This window comes from Scardinius erythrophthalmus (assembly GCF_964197995.2).
Source record: "Scardinius erythrophthalmus genome assembly, chromosome: 22".
Classification (NCBI taxonomy): domain Eukaryota; kingdom Metazoa; phylum Chordata; class Actinopteri; order Cypriniformes; family Leuciscidae; genus Scardinius; species Scardinius erythrophthalmus.
The window spans coordinates 29,918,536-29,931,179 of NC_138242.1; the positions used below are offsets into that span (position 1 = coordinate 29,918,536).

General features: G+C 36.9%; 1 protein-coding gene and 1 gene segment (V, D, J or C); both read right to left on the reverse strand.

Annotated features, from left to right (window-relative positions):
- The window catches only part of LOC308682903 (Ig kappa chain V region 4135-like), a 1,009,768-nt gene that overhangs the window by 121,287 nt on the left and 875,837 nt on the right, over positions 1-12,644 (reverse strand).
- The window catches only part of LOC308682399 (SH3 and multiple ankyrin repeat domains protein 1), a gene marked incomplete at its 5' end in the record, with an annotated part of 58,186 nt that overhangs the window by 22,383 nt on the left and 23,159 nt on the right, over positions 1-12,644 (reverse strand). Inside the window, 5 exons of the mRNA XM_081352109.1 lie at positions 647-771; positions 871-953; positions 7,849-7,927; positions 11,218-11,331; positions 11,511-11,635. Coding sequence (XP_081208235.1) covers positions 647-771; positions 871-953; positions 7,849-7,927; positions 11,218-11,331; positions 11,511-11,635 — 526 coding nt within the window. The remainder of the gene's footprint in view (positions 1-646; positions 772-870; positions 954-7,848; positions 7,928-11,217; positions 11,332-11,510; positions 11,636-12,644) is intronic.

A 12,644-nucleotide genomic window follows, 5' to 3' on the forward strand; every position in this document is an offset into this window, starting at 1 on the left:
AAATAAATGTAGCCTAGATTTCTTTCAAAAACATTTTAAAAAACTTACCGACCCTAAACTTTCTACCTCATTATTCAGTTCAAGTGACTTTCACGGTACACATAGCTTTACAAAGATTGTTTTTAAATAAAATTATATTTGACAATTATATAAGAAAGGAAATTTGATTTGCAGTTTAGAGAGAGAGGAACACAAGTGGGCGTCTTAAGCATTATCATCAGACTTGTTTCAAAATGATTCAACATGATTCACACTCCACATTAACCAGCCGGGAACCGTGAGGTGAAGGTGTTTGCTAACAGGCCGAAGCGTCTGGAGATGCATCAATACAAATATATTTTGCAATACCAAATAGTCAAGATGGCATATACAGGGTACACAAGCTCCACGTCATCTTCTCTTGCAGAATCAAATTAAAGTCAGTAACACAAGTATCACAGTGAGGCTTATCACCTCAGTGTAGGTGTTAAGATTTGTTCAGTCTAGGGTTTAACACCTCACAGACAGGAGACTACACCGCTAAACTCGTTTTGGCTTTGCGTTCAATCTGTATTTGTATAACTGCCTGTGGCTCTTTATCTAATAAAATCCGTGCATTTATTGTCTAAAGCATGGTTGCATCTAAGGAGGCGAGCTCTTTGCTGACCTCGATCAGGAAGTCCCCCATCCGCAGACCGGACCGCCACGCGACGCCCCCCTCGTCCACAGACTCCAGATACTGCAGAGCCGGAAAGGCAGGAGTCGGGCTGAACTCCTCCACAGGAGTCTGGGCTAGAGATCATAGATCATAATCACAGATGAGATCTGTCCATGTCATGATGTGCTGCTGTTATCAAACCAGAAAAGATGTCGATGATGTCCATCACTCACCTTTGGCCCCTCTGAGCACAAAACCAAAGCCTTCATTGTCTTTTTTCTGCAGAAGTACAGTTTTCTCCTTTATGATGTAGTCACTGTCAGAGAGAAAAGACAGAGGTGTTTCGAAGCTCGTGTGAAAGACTCACAGACATGCAGAAGCTCATTTCATAAACCCAGAATCAAAATTAAGAAATTATTTGTCATCATTTGAGAATATCACTCTGGGTTATCATCGTAAACTAAAACCAAAAAATAAAATAAATGAAAATGAAAATTTTAATTCAGTTAGTTGCCAAAGCCAATAAATAATTAATATTTTTTTTGTACTAAAATGACCTGAAATAAAATTAATAAAAACTATATAGACACATAAAGCTAATAAAAATGACAAAAACATAACAAAATAACTTAACAAAAACAATATGTAACAATAAAATAAAATCAAACTAAAAATCTAAATATTAATATAAAAACTATACCAGTACATTATTGATACTAAATTAACACAGTTCTGAATTCACAGGAAAATGTAGCTGTTTTGTAAACCTTTTTTTTCGATTTTTAACCGTTTCAAGCATGTTAATCATCTTGAATCAGCAGAAAACGAGTTCTAGCATAAAGTGGTCAAGCTGTGACTGGTAAACCAGTTAAAGCACAGCTTTCGTTAGGTATTGACCAGCTTGGACCGGTTAGAAACCAGCTGCCATGTTCCAAAACACAGCTTCTATCTAAAGCTCAAAAATAGATTTTGAAATGTCATATATGTTGGATTTACAGTAGCAACGATAACGTTAGTAACTATGGTATTTTGGCGGACACTATGGTTACCATGGTGAATGTATGAGGGTTTGTAGGCTAGAAGTGTGCAGTTAGTTCAGAGCAAAGACAATGACAGTTACAGACTAACATTATGTTTTGTCGGCTCAGCTCTATCATTTTGAACATTGTGTGTTCTGACTGCGATGTCAAGGCAAAATATCTTTGTTCTGATGCTTGAATGCCTCCAGCTGAATTAATGCTACACCGTTAAGCCTGTACTCTTATCAGCTTGCAAGAATTACCACATGGATCAGCTGCAACAAATTTAGATTTAAAAAAAAAAAAAACGTTTTCCAAACATTCAATTTTGGCTGTGAGAATTTAAAAATATACAGTAGAGGAAATATACAACCTACTCACATTAAGCCTAATGTGAGTATAATGTCATTTAAGGTCAGGATGTTCAAACAATGCTGCGATAGGAACGTTTTTTAGAACATTTATCTAACATAATAACCAGTTGCTGACATGTACATCACCTTCACATAATGTTATCCAAAACAAATGTGAAACATTCTCCATTATTAGCTTTACGTCAGTCTATGTTGATCAAAATGGATCTCAATTTACTAAATCAACAAAAAAGGACTTTATAGTGCCTGTGAGCTCTTTCCATTAGCTAAATCTGTAGTGATATTACAGTCTTCTTTATCTTCTTCCACAGGCATATAGATAAGATCCCCATAATCCTGGAGATCCATTATGGATACAGCACAGTTAGCTATTTAAAATTTGCATATTTATGCCACATTCGTTCAATCAAGGAGCATCACAACAAGCAAACAAATTAATATTCAGATTATCAGTGTTGGAAAACTAAAACAAGCTGTTTCTGTATGTAAAATTTACAATTTAACACCTTTAACTTGAGTTTTTTTATGAAATCCTCTCACATGACAAGTTTGCTAATTTTCTAGAGGTCGAACCGTCTCAAATTTTAATCCGACACAACAGCCAAACTTTCCAAATTAAACACCATCCTGAATGGCATCATCATCCATCATGGATACAGCACACGACCCACAGAATTGGCAAACACAAGGTTTAACACATCGAACAACAAACATATCAGATGTACCTGAATGACAGCGGAAAATACTGAGATGCAAAATGACAATTTGTTAACAAGAGTTTGGATAGAGCAACCATTCGTTTAAATGCATCATTATACTGTACTGAGGTACTGTACTGTACTTAACTAACAAATGACACACTTTAGACTTCTAGTTCTTACATAAAGCTAATTATAAACACTTATGACGAACCCAAGCCCAAACCCTACTACAAACAGAAAATTTTACAATTTTAGACATTTTTAAATCCATCTATTTATGCCACATTTGTTCAATCCAGGAGCATCACAAGATGCTAATGAAATGATATTCAGATTATCATATTCAGTTCAGTTCCTGTAACTGAAGATGATTACAATTTAACATCTTTAGCATAAGCTAAATGTTTTTTTTATTTTTTTTTATATTATTGAAATTGTGATTTTCAAATACAAAATCCTCTCACGTGACGAGTTCGCTCATTTTCTAGAAGTTGATCCGTCTCGAATTTTTACCAGCATTTTCCTACTTTAACACCGTTCTGAAAAGCATCATCATATCGCATCTGTGTAGGAATGACAGCGGGAAGGACCGTGATGCATAGATGACGATACGCCAGGAATACTCACACACATTCATGCTGTATTTGATCAACCCCGAAGGATCGCAACTTTCTATGATGCACACTTTCACACATATATACACCCATAGTGACTCATACCCCTTTCAATGATTCACAAACACACATACATGTCACATGAACTCATCTAAAACACACGCACAGCAGGAAAAGGTTTTCTGACGTGTTGTTCCTCCATCGTATGTACAATGACAGACACATTCACGACTCAAATGCACATGTATAGACGCATACACACACGCACAGAAGAGGGATCTGATTACGATTAAAAGAGCAGACTGTTCACACACACACACACACACACACACACACACACACACATACAGATGATATATACTGTATATGAAGACATTGATTCTGCTCAACAGTCTGTCTGCTACCTCTTCAGAGCATCCATCTGCCTCTCTCGCTCTCTCTCGCTCTACCTCTCTCTCCGCAGCGACAATAAAAGAATGGAGCAGCCGATACCTGTAAATGAACCAGACGCTGCGGTTCTGGGGACCGAGCGAGGGCCATGAGGATGAGAGGGAGAGAGGGAGAGACAGGTCTTTCTCTCCGTATCCCCCCATTGCCATGTCCCCCCCCTCCTCTGAGTCCTCCTCCTCTCCGGCCCCTCGTCTCTCAGCGCACACACAGCCAGAGGAGGAGAGAGAGAGAGAGAGAGAGAGAGAGAGACACCGAGCAAACCTAGAGCCTACATGCTTAAGAACGAGTGAGGAGGAGGGAGAGAAAGGGAGGGTTTAACAGAGCTCACATTCAGTCACTGCGACATTCAGAGAGAGACAGAACGAGGAGGGGTTGTGTGAAAAGAGAGGAGGGAGAGAACGAAAGAAACAAGTGTGGGAGAGAAACATGCTTTAAAGGAATAGTTCACTCAAAAACGAGAATCCTGCACTCGTTTCAAACCTGTATGATTTGTGAAACGCTGAGCGTTCACGCAGCTCTTTTTCATATAATGAAAGCATATAGTGAATAACTATATGAAACAGAATGAAATCTTAAGGGAAAGTTCAATTCTGTCATCATTTACTCACCCTCAAGTTGTTCCAAACCTGTATGAGTTTCTGTCTTCTGCTGAACACAAAAGAAGATGTTTTGAAGAATGTGGGTAACCAGACACTTGATGGACTCCATTGACTTCCATAGTATGGAAAGAAATTCAATGGAAGTCAATGGGGTCCATAAACTGTTTGGCTACCGACATTCTTTAAAACATTTTTGGAACATTTTACATTTGTGACCCTGGACCACAAAACCAGTCACATGGGTACATTTTTTTAAATTGATTTATGCATCATCTGAAAGCTGAATGAATAGGCTTTCCATTGATGTATGGTTTGTTAGGATAGGACAATATTTGGCGGAGATACAACTATTGAAAATCTGGAATCTGAGGGTGCAAAAAAATCGAAACATTGAGAAAATCCCCTTTAAAGTTGTCCATTTATGTTGGCGATTGTGCTGCATTCACTCACAAAAATAAATGTTTTATATATTTACGGTAGGAAATGTACAAAATATCTTTATGGATCATGATCTTTACTTAATAACCTAATGATTTTTGGCATAAAAGAAAAATCTATAATTTTGACCCATATAATGTATTGTTGGCTATTGCCACAAATATACCCGTGTGACTGGTTTTGTGATCCAGGGTCACATTTATGCATAGACAATTTCACTCAGAGCGACTTACTTTGCATTCATGGTACAGATATTTTTATAATGACTTGTGTATTGATTGCTTTCACGATACTTTTATGGTGCATGGCAAAAACAGACCAAAAAACATTATAAAAGCAGTGCAAATGTAGTTGAATGTAGTGCATTTTTCAATGACACAAACACAAATGAGATTTCAGAACTTTGATGGAGGTATAATAAATCGTTTCCTCAAATAAAGCATCATGTGACTTCAGAAGACTGTGGATATAGTGAGAATATACACTACTGTTAAAAGGTTTGTGGTCAATAAAAATGTTTTCATGAAAGAAATTAATACTTTTTATTCAGCAAGGAGGATGCATTAAATTTATCAAAAGTGACAGAAAAAAACATTTATAATGGCTATACCATTCTTTTGGGCTTTCTATACATCAAAATATTCACAAAAATATGAAGCAGCACAATGTTTCCAACATTGCAAATAATCATAAATGTTTCTTGAGCAGCAAATCATCATATTAGAATAATTTCTGAAGGATCATGTGACACTGAAGACTGGAGTAATGATGCTGAAAATTCAGCTTTGATCCCAGGAATAAATTACTTTAAAATATATTACAATAGAAATTATTTTAAATTGTAATAATATTTCACAATAATATGGTTAGATCTAATATATTTGATTAAATAAACGCAGCCTTGTTGAGCATAAGAGACTTCTTTCAAAAAAAATATATATTTTTAAAATCTTATAAAAATCTTTGGGTGACTAAGAACTGCATAAACATTCTTCACAAATTTCCCTGTCTGGACATATAAAAAATAACATAGTACAGGTTTGGAACGACATGAGGGTGCGTAAATTACAGATTTTTCATTTTTTGGGTGAGCTACTCCTTTCATACAGTACTGGAGATAGATTGTGGGATATTGATGAGTGGGTGAGAGAAATGCAAGCGGATACTGGTATTCATCGCACACACTCGGCCTGCATGGCAACAGATGATCAAGACAGCTTATATGTGCACGGACACACACACACCCATGCATACATACGCAATTAGCTGTACATAACACAACCTATGCACACACTTTTACATATTCACTGGAAACCAAGCCTTTTCAGCTGATGCACCGTGTGTGAGAGAGAGGCAGATCTGAGCAGAGAGACAGCAGTGGCTCACACCGCATGTGTTAATATTCCACATGAGAGCCACAGATCCAAACATTGTTGTGTAATTTTTTGAAAGTGGCTGTGACATTTGCATTCCCGTCTAGTGGAGGCAGAGACTCGCTTTTTGCACCTGCCAGCAAACGTTTGAAACAGGAAGCAGCAGCTAATCTTTCTTATGGTGAATCCATTTGACAAAAAACCATCAACAGATTTTATTGGATCAACATGTACAGTTTAGTTTATACTTGCACAAACACACACACATTTGTTTCACTATATTGCACACACACACACGCACACATAGGTACACACACACACTAATGCTGGGTACACACCAAAATATTTTTTACATCTTATAATATTTTCAAAATGTGATAGACCACAAACATGGGGACAAAAAATCCTAGATTTAAGCGTTTTGCTCCTATAGTGTGTGGTGTGCCATGATGTAACAAAGACAGCACACAACACACAAACAGATTTTCAACCAGAGTATCGACTGTGAACACAGGAAATCTCGCGAGACTTCAGAATAAGCATGGCGGACGATATGCAGGAAGAAATTGCGATGATAGTGTTTGGAAAGATTGTCACAGAAAATGCACGTAAAAAAAAAAAATTGTACCCAACATTATATAACCTTTTATACAGAAATATATTCATTCTTTATTGTCTTTTTTATTCTTTATTGGATTTTATTATATTTATTTATTTATACTTGATTTATTGTCTCTTTAGAAAAAGTTATTTAATCCCTCTATAGAACCTCACTGAACCCTTAACACTCAGCTTCCTGCAAGTGTGTGTGTGTGAGAATGACCGTGTCTTCCATCATCTCGCTTTCTGGCTGGATATTGTTTTGTTTCACATGATAATCTCCAGAACGTGCGCACGTTTGTCCCCATACATCAGGATTTCTGATCGTAAATATTAAACATGTTGAATATTTACGATTCGCGATCGGGGCGGCTCTGACGTTCTTCCGAGCAGGTTCGGACACTCTTAACACACCTCACACCAAGGGAAAATCTGATAAGATAATCTGTTGAACCATCAAGATAATCGGGACATAGCTAGGATTGTTGGAAGGGGGAAATCGGCCCAAAATCAGCCCGATGTGTACCCAGCATAAGCTAGAAATGCAAAAAGCAAAACTAAAGTGAAACCACTATCTAAGTTCAGTTTTTTTAACGTATATATTATGTTTATAAGGAGAGTTTTATTCTGATCAAATATTTCTACTGTACCTAAAGTATTTAGAAATTATGGAATATTAACTAACATCATTTTGGTGTCAGTCAATTTTATTTTGAAAGAAAGAAATGAATATTCTTATTCAGTAAGGATGCATTAAATAAATGCTGTTCTTTTGATCTTTCTATTCATCAAAGAAAGTAATGATGCTGATACTGTATATATAAGATTGTAAAATAATTTCTACACAAGTTTATATATATATAATTTGCAAATAATTTAATTAAAATATAATTGTTAAAAATATTATCATATTATTTAAATATAATATTATTAAATATTAAATACATTTGATATTACAATAATAGTAAACCAGATAAATGTCTACTTAATTCAAACTGAAATATTCATATAATATGTGAATACAGATTTTGTTCTGTTCCCACCTGGGCACTTCGAGGCCATCGTACGTTCCTACTGTGTAATGACGAAACAGTTTCCTCTTCACCTTCTCACTGCGGCTCTCTGAAACACACACACACACACACACACTCCGACTGTTAGCACATGTAGGCGTGTATATCTGTGTAAGTGGAAGTGTGATGTATTCAAATTGATGTGATTTTGCATATTTGTGTGTCGTGCGCATGAAGATTATGTGAGTAGGCAAACCACCACAGGGAAAAGCTCTCGGGGACGTCCTCAAAAAAGAGAACAGGACCCATAAAGGATTCATAAAGAAATTAATTCACTGTTGTGTTTCAGGATTACGGTTACAAAGTCCCTACAGAGGGAGTTATTCTCTGTTATTATCTGAACTCCCTGAAACGCTTCCATTGTAGTCTTTGAGTTTTCTTCCGGGAACAAACACTTCACAATATTCCTCATTTAAATAATTAATATGCAGAATAAAGGGGCGGGGCCTGGTTGAGTTAGGCCCGATCACACCGAACACGTTTTTCAGGTTCGAAAACTTTTTTTATGTTGCTAGGCAACCACCGAAACAGCTGTCCTGTCAGTCAAGTAGATGTCATATTAGCCTTTTATTAACTTAATATTTACTTTCTGTTAACATTGTGACAGTTACGGTTCATGAAGTCGTTAAAGGTCCCATTGCATGAATTATTTTATTATTTTAGAATGTTTCCTAGGGTGCCCTTATAATGTTAGTGTGTTTTTTAGATCAAAAGTGGTTATAATTTAGAAATAAAAGGCATATTTCCTAGCCTGATTTTAGCAACACTCTGTTTGAAGGGGCGTGTCTGCTGTGAGACTTCAGTGTAAACGCCCACTGCTGTGATTGGCTGACATGCTTGCATATGAAATATCTAGCATTACATGTGGAACTCTCTCGAAAACTTTTACTATTACTGCTATTATACGTTTTTACAATTACAGCTATCGAGATTAACGAATCGTGAGAAGTTTTTTAAGTATTTAGATCTATTCCCATCACATAAAATGTTGCAGTGATGAGCACTGAGCAGATGACAGCCTGTTGATTGTGTGAAAAAAGATCTTATCATTGCAACGCAATTTCTGCACTCTCACTAATGATTTCACCAATGCAAACATGAGGTAAGTACAGTAAGAGCTTTGTTGTGCAGTGTAACAGCGTCATTGATTTCATAACGAGTTTTGGCAAGTGTCCAGATAAACTCGCTCTGTGTGATTGACAACTTGGGCGATTGGAAAGGGATTGTTCTTTGATCGCTTTCTGTATATTAATCACAGTTTAAGTAAGATTATTTTCATCCTAAGAGAAACGACGTGAAGTTGATTGTTTAGTCACTGGCTTGATTTACTGATGCATAAACAGTATTGAACGACTTTGAGAGAAAGATTATCTGTCTATTATTATCTGATTTCTAGATTCGCCCGTCTGAGCTTTCATTTTCTCAAAAATACCCAGGGCTTGGTTTACACCCATCAAAACGTCTAGCCACTGGGGGACCATAGGCAGGCTAGGGGAACTCATAATAATGTTAAAAAATCTCATAAAGTGAAATTTTCATGCAATGGTACCTTTAAAGGGATACTCCACTTTTTTTGGAAATTGGCTCATTTTGGCTGTTAACTCCCCCAGAGTTAACAGTTGAGTTTTACCGTTTTTGAATCCATTCAGCCGATCTCCGGTTCTGGCGGTACCACTTTTAGCATAGCTTAGCATACATCATTGAAGTGGACAAGACCATTAGCATTTCTCTCAAAAAAATGACTAAAGAGTTTCGATATTTTTCCTATTTAAAACTTGACTCTTCTGTAGTTACATCGTGCACTAAGACCGATGGAAAATGTAAAGTTGCAATTTTCTAGGCTGATGTGTCTAGGAACTATACTCTCATTCCTGCGTAATAATCAAGAAACTTTACTGCCGTACCATGAGTGCAACAGGCTTAATGATATGACGCAGCGCCGTAAAATAGTCCCCAGCTCGGTAACTTCCAACGCTCCCTGTGCAAGCAGGTTGTCACGTTGGTTATGTTGACGGAAGGTAGCCTATTTTCAGGCGCTGCGTCATATCATTACGCCTGTTGCACTCATGGTACGGCAGTAAAGTTTCTTGATTATTTCCGTCGGTCTTAGTGCACGATGTAACTACAGAAGAGTCAAGTTTTAAATAGGAAAAATATCAAAACTCTTTGGTCATTTTTTTGAGAGAAATGTTAATGGTCTTGTTCACTTCAATGATGTATGCTAAGCTATGCTAAAAGTGGTACCGCCAGAACCGGAGATCGGCTGAATGGATTTAAAAACAGTAAAACTCAACTGTTTAACTCTGGGGGAGTTGTAAAATGAGCCTATTTCCAAAAAAAGTGGAGTATCGCTTTAAGCTCCTGGTAACCCGCGACAGCCACCACAAGTTTATCCTTCATCATTGCAGTTTCTGAATGTTCAAAGCAACTGTAGCTTTCGTCACTACAACAGAAGGCCCGCCTCTCCATTCATTCAATTGGACAGTGGAAAAAAAACGCGATGACGTCGGGCACTTTTTCTGCGCGGAGTTGCATTTTTTTTTCAGCTGCAAAAACGGTTAAAACGCGAGGCGCCCGGGCCGCATAAACAGCGCGTAGAAAACAATTCACTGCCATAGGAAAACAATTTTAAAAAGGCGCCTCTTGCTGCAAAAAACGCGTTCGGTGTGATCAGGGCCTTAGTTAGTAGTGTGTTGAAACTAGCGGTTATGGTAAGGGCCGGGACATTTCCCAAACACGCTCGAAGCGCTTGACCAACCACAACACACTGATCCAGCAGACCAATCAGAGCACAGTGTGCTTTTCAGAAGGAGGGGCTTCATAGAGACAAGAACTAAACAGAATGTTACTGGCAGACTGGGAGGGGAGGAGCTGCAACAATGGAGAATATGGGGAAATAAAACATCCAACATTCAAGCAGGAAAACCTGTTCTAGTAGAGCACAAAAACAACTTCAATACTTTGTAAAAGGGCATAATATGGTCAGTTTACTTTAAGTACAACATAAGTTCACATTTAGATAGGTCAGCAGAAGATGTTAATGTTTCATAGGTCAGGAGAACTAGCATTCACAGTTTTGTTTAAACTTTGTCTCAGATGTTTCTCCTACTCCTACTGTTTATCTTCAGAGAATTTGGTGAGAAACGTTTGAGTTCATATCGAGATCTTTGACTTTTCTTTCCCAGGACCTCTACAAACCTGAGCACTGTTTGAGACCCTGTTGAAACTCCAAAAAAAAGTCTAATTGATTTCCACTTTTTCTCTTTGTTGTCTAGTTAGACAAAGACAAAATTGAGATATTAAAGAGAGCTCAGGTGTGTGTTTGTTCCTATACACTACCTGTGTGCTGTTCCTGGTTTTGGGGCAGCACCTCTTCTACACATTCAGAAGGAAACCAGCCAGTGCGGCCCTTCACTGTTCCTTCCCAGAATCCTCCTTCACCGACGCCCAACACTGAGAGCGAGAAGAGTTTGACAGCGCTTTAGTAGATTTAAATATTTAACATTAACATTAATTGGCATTTGGAATGCAGTTGAGTGAAACTGAACAGACGAAAGTGTAAGATTTTTTCATGCATTTTTTAAATATATATTTTCTTGAAGAGAACGACATAAAGAGAAAAAGCATCTGACCTTTGACCTTGTCCCCTTTGCTGAAGCTGATCTCACGCTCGCCGTGAGCTGAGTGAGAACGTGTCGCCACAAACACGCGGCCTGGAACGGCACTGTAGAGCCTTTTCCTCTGACCTCCGCCCCCTCTACAACCGACGCACACACACACACACACACACACAGACGGATAACAGTTCCGTCACTGTTCACTAACACTAAAACTATTAACTTGTTAACAGTCATCTCTCTTTTTGAACACAAATCTGACCTTAAATGGCTGTAGTTCATAAATGCTTTGGAATACAGACCAGAGGTCGGTCTATTTTTAAAGACACTTAGATTATTGCAGAAGTGAAAGTAGCTTAAAATAATGAAAGTGTAAAAATGTTATAGAAGTTTAACTTTACTCTAAAGCAAATGAACTGAGCTAATATATATTACTAAATAATTTGGACTCTGAGCTGGAAAGTCAAAGCCATATGTCAAATTAAAAGTTGATATGACAAAAATTGAGCCTGCTAAAAGGTTTTAAAGTACTGTGTCCAATGTAATGCAACGTCAAATTTCAAAAGTTTTCACGGGATGAATTTTGAGTGTTTTAGCTTTTGAATGATACCTAATTTATGATGATTTCTAAGTTTTGGAACAATAAAAGGGCAATAAAAAGTGTCCTGCTACCAAAACACTGACCGTTAACAGTCTTAAATTGTTTTCGGTATTTCAAATACAGCTGAAATAAAATAAAATAAAATAAAATGATGAAAAACTTAAATTTAGAAAACTTGAACACATTTTTTTTAAAGTTGCCTAAGCAAATAACTGTAATAAGTTTAAGTAGTAAAATACTAAAACTAAAATAAATATAAATTAGAGCTACTGTATATAGAAATATAAAAGACTAGACAAAAATACAAACTTAAACTAAAATGACTTTAAAATGACTAAAACTGAAATACAAAATCTGATAAAATGACAAAAACACATAAGAATGAGTACTAAGAACTATACTATATTAATACTATATTATATACATAAAGTACTAAAATAACAATGGAAAGACAGAAGAATACAAAAACACAATAACATGCAGGCATAAAGTTGTATCTTATCCAAAGTAATAGAAAATGGTGTAGGCGGGTGCATTAGAGCCCATTT